Source organism: Syzygium oleosum, unplaced genomic scaffold (genome assembly GCF_021117445.2).
Source record: "Syzygium oleosum isolate NSW1041296 unplaced genomic scaffold, Sole_v2.1 Sole_v2.13, whole genome shotgun sequence".
NCBI lineage: Eukaryota > Viridiplantae > Streptophyta > Magnoliopsida > Myrtales > Myrtaceae > Syzygium > Syzygium oleosum.
In genome coordinates this window covers 9,173,444-9,187,609 of record NW_026607497.1, presented here as the reverse complement: position 1 = coordinate 9,187,609, position 14,166 = coordinate 9,173,444, and the positions used below count along the sequence as shown (strand labels likewise).

Here is a 14,166-nt window from a genome sequence, read left to right as displayed (position 1 = left end):
GTAATCATATGCATGAGTCGGCCTCATCCAAGTGGGAAAAAAGGAAAGAAGAAGATCCCCAGTTGCTCACGCGCCCTTCTCTAGGGTTTGTAGTGCACGCTCTTGTTAATCATTCATTGGAAAAAGATGACAAAATGAACGGGGACGAAAGGACCACGTGATATTCCTTTTTTTTTTTTGGGTGGAGATTTGCTTTTCTTTGGGAAAAAGCAATCATGGAGATTGATTATGACACATGAACATGCACAAACTTTGATTTTAAGTATGGTTGTTGTGCTTCCTATATCTTAATCATTGAACTCGATTTGATAGAGCTAAGTAAGTATTATATTTATCATTACGATTTCGTTGCAACCCCATCAATACACTGATGATCGATTGGACGTCGCTGGCTTGATAAGGAGACCTCCGACAATGTCTAATTCAGGTCAATGATGGAGGCAAGTGAGACAGTTCCGATTCAAGATTTTTATTCGCGAAGGGTTATGACCCCGTACGCATGCAGACTTCGAATTTAAGTATGATAGCTGTGCTTCCTATGTCTTAATCATCTCGCTCAATTTGATATAGCTAAATAAGTTGTATGTATTCCGTGACAATCCTGTCGCAACCCCACCAATACACCAGTGATCGATCGGAAGTTGCGAGCCTAAGATGGAGACCTCCGACGATGTCTAATTCAGGTCAATAAAGGCAACCAAGATGGTTCTGATTCGAGATTTTTATTTCGTGAAGGATGATATTCATCACATAAAATCATTCTAAAAAATCCGTTCCGATAGATACGACGAGAGGACCAAAGAAATAATTGACCCTCGACCGTCGGTTGCCCTCTATCGTCACATCAGTTTCACGTGTCCTCTTCTTTCGGGGGCCGCTACATTCTTTCCGTGCGCGATGGACACGTCATCAATCAATTTGGGGGGAAAACACTTTAAAAAAAAAAGGGGAGTAAGATTTGATTGATAGGGAAGGCAGTCAAACTCAATGCATATTTTGAGTAAAGCAAAGAGAAGGAGAAAGAGAAAGAGAGAGAGATAATCCCACACAAAGCTCTTCTTCCTACTCCACACGCGCGCACGCGCCCTACGCCCTGTTTTGGGCGTCGACTATTCTCCCATTCTCTCTCTCTCTCTCTCTTCTCTACCAAACGCCGCCGTTTTGGGCTTTTCCGAGATTTCGCTCACTTTCTCTTTCCTTCGAAAATCTTTCGCTTGTCCGAAGACCCTGCCACTGTCTCTTTCTTCTTCTCCTTCCTTCTTCTTCCTCGAAGCCGAGCCGAAGATCCGAACACCATCTCCCCCGTCCCTTCCGATTCGCGCCTCTCCGAGCTATACGGCCGCCGGGCTTTTGGCGGGCAGCACGAGCTTCCGAACCTCTTCCTGGGATCTGGTGGGTTCTTGGAGTGCGCTCGAAGCAACCGCTGTTTTTGATCGACGGATTCGGATAAATCTCGTTTCCGCAGATACGTAGGAAGAGCACCCTCGATCGGGGAAGTTGGGTAAGCATGGAGAAGTACGAGCTGGTGAAGGACATAGGATCTGGCAACTTCGGGGTGGCCAGGCTCATGAGGAACAAGGAGACGAGAGAGCTCGTCGCCATGAAGTACATCGAGCGAGGTCACAAGGTAGGGTGTGTCCGCGTGCTCGGGTTCTCTCTTCTAAATTTCTGAGTTTCCGGGGTTTTCTTACGTACCCAGTTGGAAAAGATCGAATCTTGGATACTGTTGGAGCTTGCGGATTTGGATTTGGATTTGGATTGATTGTTCTGTTGGGTTTTGGATTGTAGATTGATGAGAATGTGGCTAGAGAGATTATAAACCATAAGTCGCTTCTCCACCCTAACATCATCCGCTTCAAGGAGGTCAGTTCGTGATTTGATACTCCCGCGACGCCCGGTTTTTCCGAGCTTATTTCGTGGGCATTGTGTGGAGTATTTTCCTTATGAATGGTTGGCGGATGACTTGAATGCGTGAGCTTGAAGCGAATGATGGATTTGATGCAGGTTGTTCTGACTCCTACTCATCTCGCTATCGTGATGGAATATGCAGCTGGTGGAGAGCTGTTTGAGAGGATCTGCAATGCAGGGAGATTTAGTGAAGATGAGGTCTGCTTAATATTTTTCTGATTTTAAGTTTTTTTTCAGCTTAACTAATCTAGAATGTTTAGGCTGCTTATCAATTACTATGATGTGAAGTTGGGTCGTCGGGCCAAACAAAATCACCTTAGAATATGTAGACTTCATGTTGCTAATTGCTTCAGTAACTGAAAGATTAAACTAAAGGCGAAAACTTTTCAGTTCAGATAAGGCCAGACGGAAAGGAAATCCGGTTCGTCCTTCTGTTTGGTGATCACACTAAGCTCGTTACTTGTGATTTTTAACTCAAGATTTGCTTTGTTTTAATTCACGCAGGCTAGGTATTTCTTCCAGCAACTCATCTCGGGAGTCAACTATTGCCATTTCATGGTGAGCATAATGTGAAATTGCCATTGTCGACACTGCCTTTCTGCTGTAGCTTCAAACTAATTTCTAATCCTGTATATCTTTTGCAGCAAATATGTCATAGAGATTTGAAGCTGGAAAATACTCTACTGGATGGTAGCCCTGCACCTCGTCTGAAAATATGTGATTTTGGCTACTCCAAGGTAACTTATCGATGAAATCGGATGAAAAGCGTCCATGTGCTTATTCTAGTTCTGTTACTAACTTTTCCTCTTCTTTGTCGGTGCATGTCTCTAGTCATCCCTTCTGCATTCAAGACCCAAATCTACGGTTGGAACTCCAGCATACATTGCACCAGAGGTTCTCTCTAGAAGGGAATATGATGGCAAGGTATGCCAACTTGATGCTTTTAGATGGGAAGTAGTTCGACAGTGATACTCTTCAAAACAAGATTTCATTTAATCTTGTGCTGAAGGTGTGTATGGATGCATGACACTTCGCAATTGTCATTTGTGTAGTTTATAGTGGACTACAATATTAATCTGCAGCTTCGAGAGTTCTGGCATCCTTTTTTTACATGTTTTGGATGAGCAAGCAATTTTCTCTAGATTATTCCATCTTGTGCTTCTTGCTATTAAATTATATTGGTATATGACCAGGAATATTGCAGATGGAGGTAAATCCATCACATGGTTTTCAGTTTCTGATGACCTTTTCCGGTCTATATTTGTCTATGATTTTCTGGAATTCTATCCTTGCCAAAGCTCCAGTCTCCAGCTATGATGTCTATGATCTCTTCTGGAGGACTCAAGATGTTTTGTTTCATCTTCATGGAATCTATTCCATAGATCTCGCATCGAACATTAAGTTAGTTGACATATCCTGCCTATCGCAATACTGATGACCTTACATTGTATCTCCAATTGCTCCAGAATGCGTCATATGCCAAAAATACTGCGTAGTGACGACATATTTTATCTTGCATCTCCAATTGCTCCTGAACCAATGATATGCCAAAGTTAACTGTGTATGCTTCACTTGGTGAGACATCTGCTAGCCATAGATGAGAACCAGTCTACTTTTTTAGCATTTCTTTTGTTCTCTTTTTCCTCCTCGTAATCATTGGATTTGATTTCACCATATCGTGGTCTTAGCTTTTCCCCCTTTTGCGGTCCATTTTACAGTTAGGATTAGGATTTGATGCCTCCCATATTCTGGTATTAAGACTGCCTCTGGACTGAAATTAAGAGTAGAAAGAGAATGGACGACTGGAAACTGAAGGAAGAGGAAGTTCCTCACTTGTCTGGAGTAACTTAAATTGTTTTGAATCAAGGACAAAGGTAGAATTGTGATATCTGGAATTAACCTTTATGTCCTCCAAGAAGTCCTGACAAAATAGTTTAAGAGAGTCAATTTGGCGATGGAATGGGAACTATTAGACAGCAAATTATGTCCATATTCTTTTTAATAAGAAATAGCAAATTCTGTCCATTTTCTGCTCTAAGATACAGCGATGAGAATTTGCGATTTGAAAAGTAAATTTTTTCTTTCCACGTTTTCCGATTTTGCAACAATGTTTCTGCAATAAGGCAAAAGTAAAGAAGCGTATCCTCTGATAAGTCTTGTTGGTTCCTTGTATATGCAGACGGCAGATGTATGGTCTTGTGGAGTGACTCTTTATGTGATGTTGGTTGGAGCGTATCCATTCGAAGACCCTCAAGACCCAAAGAATTTTAGAAAAACTATCAACGTGAGTGCACTTTCTTTTAGGCAGATAATTGATGTATTTCATTCCCCTTTTTCACGGTAGTTACACTGACATACATGTTTTATGCAGCGAATAATGGCTGTTCAGTATCACTTCCCCGACTATGTTCACGTATCTCAAGACTGTAGACACCTCCTCTCTCGCATTTTTCTCGCGAATTCATCCAGGGTATGTAAATTAAGGAGATGTGCTTCTATCTGAGCGTGCAATCAAGTGAAACTGTTGAATGTCAGTGATTGTTCTTGACATCTCCCTTTCCTTTTGAACCATGTGTCAGGCCATGCATACGTTCTTCATGCTATTTTGACTGTCATATGCTTCTACTTTGGCCACAAGGCGTTGTTGCATCATCTTTTAACTTGTGAGGCTGGGATTAATCTAATAACAAAAGATAAATAAAGGAAACAAAAAACCCAAGCTTGGTGGTGGGAGAAGAGCTTGGGGTTATTACCTTTTCTGTGAAGATATGAATTGTATTAACAGTCCTTGCATCCACACTAGTAACTGTTACTGTGATATTATTTCCAGAGAATCACTATCAAAGAAATCAAGAGTCACCCATGGTTCCTCAAGAATTTACCGAAGGAATTAACAGATGCAGCTCAAGCCGAATATTACAGAAGAGGAAACCCGGGTGTCTGCCTTCAAAGTGATGAAGAAATCATGAAAATTGTGAATGATGCCAGAGTCCCCCCACCTGCTTCCAGAACAGTTTCAGGCTTTGGTTGGGCGGGAGAAGAAGAGGACGATGATGGAGACTTGAAAGAAGAAGACGTGGAGGAAGATGAAGAAGACGAGTATGAGAAGCGAGTGAAGGAGGCACAAGCAAGTGGAGAATTTCAGGTCACCTAGATCTATTCCTTATTGGGGCCTCATCGTTTTCTGTCATCCAATCTTCGTCGCCTGTTGTGTCCAATAAGTTTACTCTGTAAATTTGGGTGTCAGAAGTGTTTGTAGGTTTTCAGGCTTGTTTATGGTCTTCTTGGCGAAAAGAAGTCAAAAACGACTATATAGGGTTTCTACTTTGTAGATTGTCTGAGTTTGGAGATGTAGGCACAAAGCATTGATTTGACAGTCACTTTCATTTTTTTGTCTCAGATGTTCGAGTCTAAAGTAGTACATTGTGGAGGTATAGGTATAAGAATTTGAAGTCTTTGTATGGATACATATCCTAGCCTCTGTATCGTTATTGATCATCGTCACAGGAGCGATACAGAAGGTAATGAGCGTCAGCTTACCATGTTTCTGTACCCTCTGTTGGTTTTTAGCGCAGTGAGTGACATGTATGATCAGACATTCTGTACTGGGGTCCTGTCCTACTTCGGTTAAACTTGTGAAACTTCGGCAATGTTTCGCTTTTTTAATGGATAAATCTCAAAATTTGCCTCCATCATGGGGTAAAGTGAGTTAAATATGGTGGGGAGATGTTTAGATTAGATGATGTCCAGAGGCAGGATGAGCTTGTTTGGACAGCAATATACGCATCTGGACCGATGTGTTAATTTACAACAAGCTTGCATCTATCTAAGGCCCGAAAGAGGTGGCATGAGTAATAAACAGGAGTTAACGATAGACTTAGTTGATTGAGTCGATTTTCCTCTAAGCGAGTAAGGTAGTTACAAGTTTGGTTCTGAACACGGCGATAATTCACAACACATCTTGTGTTTCGTGAAATTATGCAGTCGGTCTTCGATTTCCTAGTGAAGAGACGACCGGGGAGGAATGAGTCTTCTTTTGGGCTGCCACGAAAGCTTTTCCAATGAGGAATGATGAAATGGGTTAATAGTACGTATCTAAGGAGAAGGCTTTCAAAAGGTGAATGTGACCTATACAACCGATCTTTCTCAGTCTTGAGTCGTGCTCGAGTAGCTAATTTTCAAAAGGCGAACGACGCGATGAATAAGGAAGGAGGCATTCAAAAGGCCGACTCTCATGTATATTAAGCCTTTCTAGTGGGACAGCGAAGCCAAGCCAAGCCTAGGCAGAGGGACGGACGAGACGAAAGGTCTATGATCTTAAAGTAGGAAAATAGATCAAGGTTACGAAGTCACTCAGCCGTCTACTCATGCATATTAATATTTGAAAGAGAGGAGCAGGAAGCTACCTCACTTGTGGATATAGACTAGGCTATAAGGAACTAGGCTATAAGGAACGGTCGATAAATAATGCTCTTTGTCAACAATTAGCATTGTGATGCACCTGGTGTAACTAAGGCACTGTCGATAAAACATCACTCCTGCGGACAATACCACTAAGATCGCGACCAGAATGACCGACCCAATTACATCCTCAAGATAATCAACTTCATGACTACGAATCGATGAAGACAAAACCATATCGTTCTTTTCTCATCCTCGTACAAGGACAGTAAAAAGCCTAATCCGCCAGAATTCGTCAAATATGTACCAAAGGCAAAAGCCCTAGTCGAATAGATAGAGAAAGACTTCATTATCAGGGGATATGTACTGCACCTGCATCTTTATTTCACCTCTGATGCTGCCCTCGAGAGCACCTCATGAAGCTTTCTAGCCTCGGTGGAGATGCATTCCCGGTCAAACAAGGCCGACACGACGGCTACTCCCTTAAGATTTGGCAGCCCAAGTTCCATCACGGCATGTGCGTTTGATATGCCGATTCCACCGATGGCAACGACTGGCAACTTAGAGGACAAACAAACAGCTTTCAACCCCTCCAAGCCAATAGTGAGATTGTTTTCCTTTGTGCTCGTCGGATATATGCCGCCAGAACCGATATAATCGGCACCGTCCTTATATGCTTGTTGGGCTTGCTCCGGGGTCTTACATGATACCCCGATGATCTTCTCTGGGCCAAGAAGGGTGCGTGCGGTGCGAACAGGCATATCAGATTGACCGACATGGACCCCGTCAGCATCACAAGCTAGAGCAATGTCGATGCGATCATTTATTAGTAGAGGAACGCCCTGGGAACGGCATACTTCCATGCAGGATTTAGCTGCTTCAAGAAAGTTCCGTGTTTCAGCATCCTTTTCCCTGGAAAAAGGTAAGGAAAATCACACTTATCATAAGCAGTCCCATCTGATGCGCTTTATGGCCAATCTCATCAATATGGAAAGATGACTTCCTGAAGCATACAATATTCCTTAAATGACAAGGAATTAGCTCGAACCACTCAACCAAACACCCATAGAAGATCAACTACTCACTATACTTCGACGCTGTGTGTACGACGAAAACAGAAAAGGAAGTAAAACCAATCCATTCACCCTAACTCTCGACTCTCCATTCATAATGTACGTGAAGGACAACTGAACATTCCCTCAAAAGTCATATCTTCTCTACTGCCCACTTTTGAGCCCATATTTAGTATCCTGGAGAGACATCGTTAGTTGTCTACCTTTTCTCCTTCTGAGACTTACACACAGATGATTTTGACATCACATTTCCAAAGTGCCATTGTTTTCTTTGATCACCTCAGGCTCACGTAATCATATTCTGAAGTGCTAAACAAGCTCAGTATTTGATCACCAAGAAGTATAAAATTTTTTTTACCTTTTCAGAACATCAGAACTTCTTCAATCGTAAACTTTTCATTAAGACTTGAAGACAAAGGCAAAACATGCGATTCACCACCCATGAATTAGAACAAAATACAATGCTAAATAGCAAATTTAGATGGAAAGGGAACCTTGGAAGGACAAGACCGCTAACTATTTACAGAAACTTGCACCTTTAGTTGCAAACTGTTCTCATAAGAGGTATCAATTTTGAAGCTTCATTATTATGTACTTCACAACAATGCCACTGAAGTTTGTTTTTTTCTTTTGGTTAGAACCAGTATCACTTCACAAGAAATGTAGAAATAAGTACCAGTCTAAATAATTTGTTCTCTTCAACCAACGTAGACGAATGACTTACATCCGCACGATGAATGATGCCTATTTACATGTCCAACCTGTACATAGGACTGGATAGTTTATCATCACGGTGTACACAAACAGTACAAAAACAACATACAAAATTCCAAAGTCTGGGATGGTTGGCAGAGTAATTTCTTGCATGCTTCTTGGACCTTGACAGCCATTGTTGTTTAAACTAGACAATGAAAGAAATGCCATAAATCATGCAAGGCAATGAGGCATATAGTTTAAATGCACAAACCTCAGCTGAATAATGGTTGCACCTCCTTCAATTGCAGCTTTGACAGCACATTCAACAGATCTGCCCCACTTTCTATTCATCCCCGAATCTGTAACAGCATATAAGAACAGATCACTTGGACCTAGGACCATCTTCTTCCTGAAATTATGAACCTTTCGGTTCAACATCAGAAAATGATCGAAAGGGCCTTGAGGTCCTTTTCCAATACTTATTTCTTTGCTGTAGTCCAAGGCATTCTCAACAAAGCGTTTGGCAACCTGTCAATTTTTGAAGAAATGAAAGCTCTTAATTGATGCCAAATTTTTGCATTTAGGGTGTGTTTATTTTGGTGAAAGTGTTTTTCCGGACTTTCATCCGTTTGGTTCTCCGAAAATGATTTGGTCAACGGAAAATACTTTCTAGTCAACACAAATATCATGTTTACTTTTAGGAAAGTGAATTTCCTTATCTAAGAAGATGAGAACATTTTCTGGAATTGCTCATATTGAATTTGTTAATATTTTTTATTTTCTTTTCTTTCCTTTTTCTTTTCTTTCTAAGAAGGAAAATATTCATGTATTTTCTTTTCTTAATAAAAAATTTAAAAATAACAAATAATTTGAAATAATTTAAAAAATACAAAATTTTTTGGTTTTAGTCAAACATCGATAAATGAACTCATTTTCCAGGAAAATGAGTTCCTGGAAAGTATTTTTCAGAAATGGTACATTTCCCGCGAAACAATCGCACCCTTAATCTCCACAAATGGTCCCCTCAGATTTACTCTTTGAATTTTCAATCTCAAATTCCAATGCTCAAGCAAATTAAGTCCCGCATCGCATTTCCCTCACAATCATTCAACCCAATCGTCTCCCACTCATGGGTTATCGGTGCCATCCGAGTTCTCATATTGCTCTGCATCATTCCCAAAAGGAATGATAATTTATACTATTACATAGGTTGTCTGATCTATGAGTATATTTTCCCCTTGGAACCCATTCTTGGGGATTTTCATGTACCCAATTAACATAACTTAGTGATATCCACAAACATTCCTTTTCGCACCTCTCTCTACCAACTACCTATCAAGATTAGAAAGCAACTAGCATATTGATCCGTCTCCCTAGGCCTAGGATGTTTATCCTTACCTCATTTGACACACTTCTAACCCTCAGAAAGCAAGCTTCACTGTCTCCTTTCACAAGTTCACATTTATGGCTACCACCGATATAGTACAATTGGTTGACATATGTCACATATGCATAAAAGCAATGGGTGTAAAATATCTTCTTTTTGCACATGCAGAATGCACTCTTACAATATTCTTCTCCTAGACACATCACAAGTATAATCATACAACACTGTGCCCTATACGCTATAGTAGCAAGCCTCAACTAATGTACTCAACTTCCATTTGTCAACTTTAGCACACAAAAGCCTATTTGGTAGCACTTCTAGGCATTCTTTTCTGCTTCGAAAAAGAGGTCACAATATTGACAGATTGACTTAGCAAAAATGTCATCGCATAAGCTAAAGCAGCTAAATTCTACTACTCTAGCTTATCTTGTAATTTACATTTTCAAGTTGATTGTTTCACAGATAATTTTATGGTTATATATTGAACCTAGTAATGATGGAGCAAGGGAAAAAGCTATGGCTGCAGCTACCCTCCAAAACTGTTAAATGAGCTTGTAGCCTTTTACTGGTTGATGAGGCTTCCAGCACCCCCAGAGAATCAGTAAAAATTATTTGACAAAAACAACATGCAAGTATGAACAGTGGTCTCCAAGAAATACTGGTTTATTGGAAAGTGGCATTCCCTCAATGAGTTTGTAACAAAATGGAAGCAAAGTTGGACTCGGTAAGAGTTTCTCAAGCATATGCAATACCTGAACAGCGGGAAGCATAGGAGAACCTTTTGCCAGCTCAGCTGCTATACACGATGCCAAGGTACATCCAGTGCCATGAGTATTGCGAGTTTTTACACGGGGTGAACGCAGGTCATGTATTCTTTCACCTGCAAGACATACAAGAGAACAGTATTGGTTTGTAATGTAAAGGATTCGAACACTTGAAGTATTGAGACTACCAATGCAAAGGATTCTAGAATCAGACCATCGAAGAAAACATCAACAGCATCACAAGATCCAGGAAGGTCGCCACCTTTGACAAGCACGTGTCTGTAAAGGATGTAGGTAAATAGTTAAAAGTAGGAAAAACTTCTCTTCCAGCTCAGGAAGTTCTAAATCTGAATTGCCTTTTCTGTATCCTGGCACTCAGTGTACAGTGGGTTGCAGTGAACAATCGTTTTACTTTAAAGAATTCATCATATTGAAATACCGAATTTGCGCACAACCAATTAAAAAGAAAAGGATTCTATAAACGTAATTGCAGGAGCATCCTTTTTTCATACGTAAACACCACCAACTTGCTTATGCAAAGTTGCTAAAGTTGCACCTATAAGAACAAAACTCTGACAGTTAGTGAGGCAATATCTGAAAGTTCCAACTGTAAGAGGCATATCATCCAATTCACAAGCACAGCAAATAGTCATAACCAAATTCTGACGATATAGCATTATTCAGGAGTTTCCTCACGATTAATATTTGGGAGCAATAAGTGTTTATCTGGTATGTATGAGTGATACAACGTGTAATATTCAATAGTTATGAGGACGATTTGTCCTCAGTCGACAATGAGTCTAAAGAATATGTGTACGGACAATTCATCCCAAGCAAAGCAGCTGATTGTTTTGCCAAAACCTTTCAGTCATCCTCAATTTTAGTTGTTTATCCAGAAATTATAACAGAAATTGGAAACTAGATACAGACATTATAAAATATCAAATATATACTGAAGAAACTAACCTTGGCCCCATTTGATGCAATAACTTCGCAGCAGAGTGCATGTCAGCAATTGTCTCCAGTTGCCTACCCCCGAGTAAAGCAGATGCCTCCTTCAAATTTGGGGTAACTATATCGGCAATAGGAAGAAGCTCTTCTCTGTATCAGAATCAAAATTAGTGACTCCCCAAGTTTCCTACCAGCAAAACTAGTCGCTTATTATTCTATTTACTGCATACTTCTGGCTAGCTTAACGGTAAAAAGAAAGAGACAACTGGGAACCCCTGCCTAAAAACAACTACCCTTACTTTTGCACAAGAACCAAACTCTGACTATTTAGACTACGTCTCGTTCATGAAATTATTATCTTTTGCCCTTCTGTCCATTCAGTCAAAAACCTAATGATTCTTCTCTTCTTCCGTAATCTCAATATATTAAGACTCCTCCTCAACTCAATCTCCACCTTGACTACCTTTCTCATCTTGCTCATATCCAGTATCACAGTCTATCATCTATAAATGATATTCATTCCTTCAATTTATTTCCTTTAGCAACCTTCTCTCTTCTTCCACGACCATGAAATGGTGACTGTTCACAATTCTCAGTCTTTGAACCTCATTCCATACCAGGGATTGCAAAAAATGTTAGCATAGTGAAGATTTCTACTACTTGGACAGAATGGAAAATAGATGACTTAGGAAAGACATAATGTCTATCATCTCTCCTCCATAGGAACAACAACATCATCTCCATCTTTTTCATGAATGGACAGGCCCAGACTCTCTAAATTATGTGTTACATTATACTCATGCTTAACATTTGATCTTGAACATACCGAAACACAGCAAGAACAGAAGGACCGGCAAGAACATCTCCACTGGTGGACACCATTACGGGATCAACTACTAAAGCTGCCTTCAATCACACAAATTCAGTCAGCTACAATGCCAATAAACCTGTGATTGCATATACATGTTTAAGCAGTTATTATAACAGACTCATACCTTGAACTGGAAACTTGTTGAGACTGTTTCTAAGGATCCTAACTATGCCTGGTGAAGGAAGCATGCCAGTTTTGACCTATGAACATAAGTTACACCTAGGGTTAATATCCTCATTAAACAGTAGTCTCACTTTTACAATAATATGAAATGAATGAAAGAAATTCTCTTACAGTAATATGCATCACGATCAATATTAGCATTACAGAGTCCATAATGAAAGTAACTTGGACCATTATCTGATAGATAGTTAAGTGTACTTTTCAATTCCAGATGTAAGTGAAAGATTCAACCAATAACTTAAGAAATTATCTTGTGCATTCAGTCAATCCCAATATTGAGTCTAAGTCTAACATTGTGCCCATTCCAAGTGGAGTTTATGTGATAAAATGTAAAGCTCTATATGTTGTATTGTGATATCCTGGGAGACGAGAGATCAGGATTCCAACCAAACAGAATTCCCAACTAGAAATTGACACCAATTAGCTACTTATACCAATATGATTTCAGTGTCCCATTAGATTTCGAAAACCAACTTGGAATTTGATAATTTATCGTCTTCCCCACTAATACTTGAGATTCGCTTTAAGGTGGCTTTATCTTCTCTTATTATATTTGGCCTTTTCTCCAGTGGCCTTTCACTTTTACTATTTCTTCTATTGTACAAGCGTGCATTAAAAGAGATTCAAGCTTTTAGGATTATGAATGGACTCTGTCTGATTGTCCCCTTCATCAAGTATATGTTCCTCTGTCCCATTAGGTTGAAGTGATGCTCAGTGACGGGTGAGAATGATGGACATTTGAAACACCAAAAGAGCTCCCCAAAAAAATCCGGGGAGATACCATTTTCTTCAATGATAGCCTCCATTAAAGTTTATTATTCTTTATTTCCACACTTGCGTACTTTTCCTGGAATTCAAAGACTGCCTTTCCACTATATTCAAAAGCCGAAGGAGATGGAAAGGAGAAAAAGAAGAACACTGAATCAGAAACACCAACCAAACGGTGTAAGCACATTACCACAAGGTACAATCAAAAGTGTTGATTTATGCAGCGACCAATCTCTGCTTACCACGTCAACTTGCATGTCGGAGAGCACGGACTCCAGCTGCTCCGCGACAAATTCTTCCGACACATTGTCGACACCCTGCGATTTCGACCTCACTATCCAACTCAAACGTCCACCAGAGAGCATCGAAAACAGTCCCACCGATCTCAAGAAAAAAACAACAACCATCAAAAACCACAAACCTGAACTCCAACGGTATTCTGTGCGGTGACCGCCGTAATCACGGTGGAGCAATACACTCCCCGAGCCGCGCAGGCCTTGAGATCCGCCTGAATCCCCGCGCCAGCCCCGGAGTCGGAGCCGGCCACCGTCAGGACGTGAGGGACCTTCGCCAAAGCCGCCGCCGACGCCGACGCAGCACCGCCGCGGGCCGCCTCCATCGCCGCGAGGCTCCGAACCCGACCGCCCCTCGATCTCGAAGCCGAACCACCGCGCGACCGCCGGAGCTCCTCCCGCGAGATTGACGGACGAGGACGACGACTCGAGCGTAACGGAGTCTGAGAAGCAAAGCCGCGGCTCAGCACATTTGCGGAATCGCAGACGAAGAGAGAGAGAGAGAGAGAGTGAGAGAGATGACCTTGTCGAGGTTGGAGAAGAAGACGGTGGTGGAGAGAGTTGCAGAGGAAGCCATATGTGTAAAGAGGAAGAGAGAGTTTTGATGGGGGGAGAGGGAGGCGAGGTTTTTATAGATGACGGTGCGGTCACCGGAGGCCCGTGAACGGCGCACCTGATTGGTCAACGCTTATATATAAAAAAATTAGAGTCAGCGTGCCAAACGGAAAAGCCCCCAAAAAATTTAAACATAAAAATAAAAGAATAAAAATAAGGCGAAAATTGGGTCAATCTATTCACGACTAATATAATGTGACGAAAATCATTTATACCATCGATAATCGCGAGTCATTTTCTGAAATTCGATTCGATT

At 41.0% G+C, this 14,166-nt stretch overlaps 2 protein-coding genes across 2 annotated transcripts; one reads left to right on the top strand and one right to left on the bottom strand.

Moving 5' to 3' along the window:
- Window positions 1-1,275: 1,275 nt before the first annotated feature.
- Window positions 1,276-5,598, top strand: LOC115693905 (serine/threonine-protein kinase SAPK7-like). The gene is made up of 9 exons (XM_030620965.2): window positions 1,276-1,627; window positions 1,789-1,863; window positions 2,005-2,106; window positions 2,413-2,466; window positions 2,553-2,645; window positions 2,740-2,832; window positions 4,088-4,192; window positions 4,280-4,378; window positions 4,739-5,598. Exons 1-9 carry the CDS (start codon window positions 1,508-1,510, stop codon window positions 5,060-5,062), a joined length of 1,065 nt encoding a protein of 354 aa, XP_030476825.1. The 5' UTR covers window positions 1,276-1,507; the 3' UTR covers window positions 5,063-5,598.
- Window positions 5,599-6,348: 750 nt separating this feature from the next.
- Window positions 6,349-13,936, bottom strand: LOC115693904 (thiamine biosynthetic bifunctional enzyme TH1, chloroplastic). Its single transcript, XM_030620963.2, has 10 exons — window positions 13,819-13,936; window positions 13,424-13,738; window positions 13,245-13,319; window positions 12,176-12,251; window positions 12,007-12,082; window positions 11,196-11,330; window positions 10,444-10,508; window positions 10,218-10,345; window positions 8,350-8,606; window positions 6,349-7,221 (listed from the first exon to the last, which is right to left on the bottom strand). Exons 1-10 carry the CDS (start codon window positions 13,870-13,872, stop codon window positions 6,690-6,692), a joined length of 1,713 nt encoding a protein of 570 aa, XP_030476823.2. The 5' UTR covers window positions 13,873-13,936; the 3' UTR covers window positions 6,349-6,689.
- Window positions 13,937-14,166: the final 230 nt, after the last annotated feature.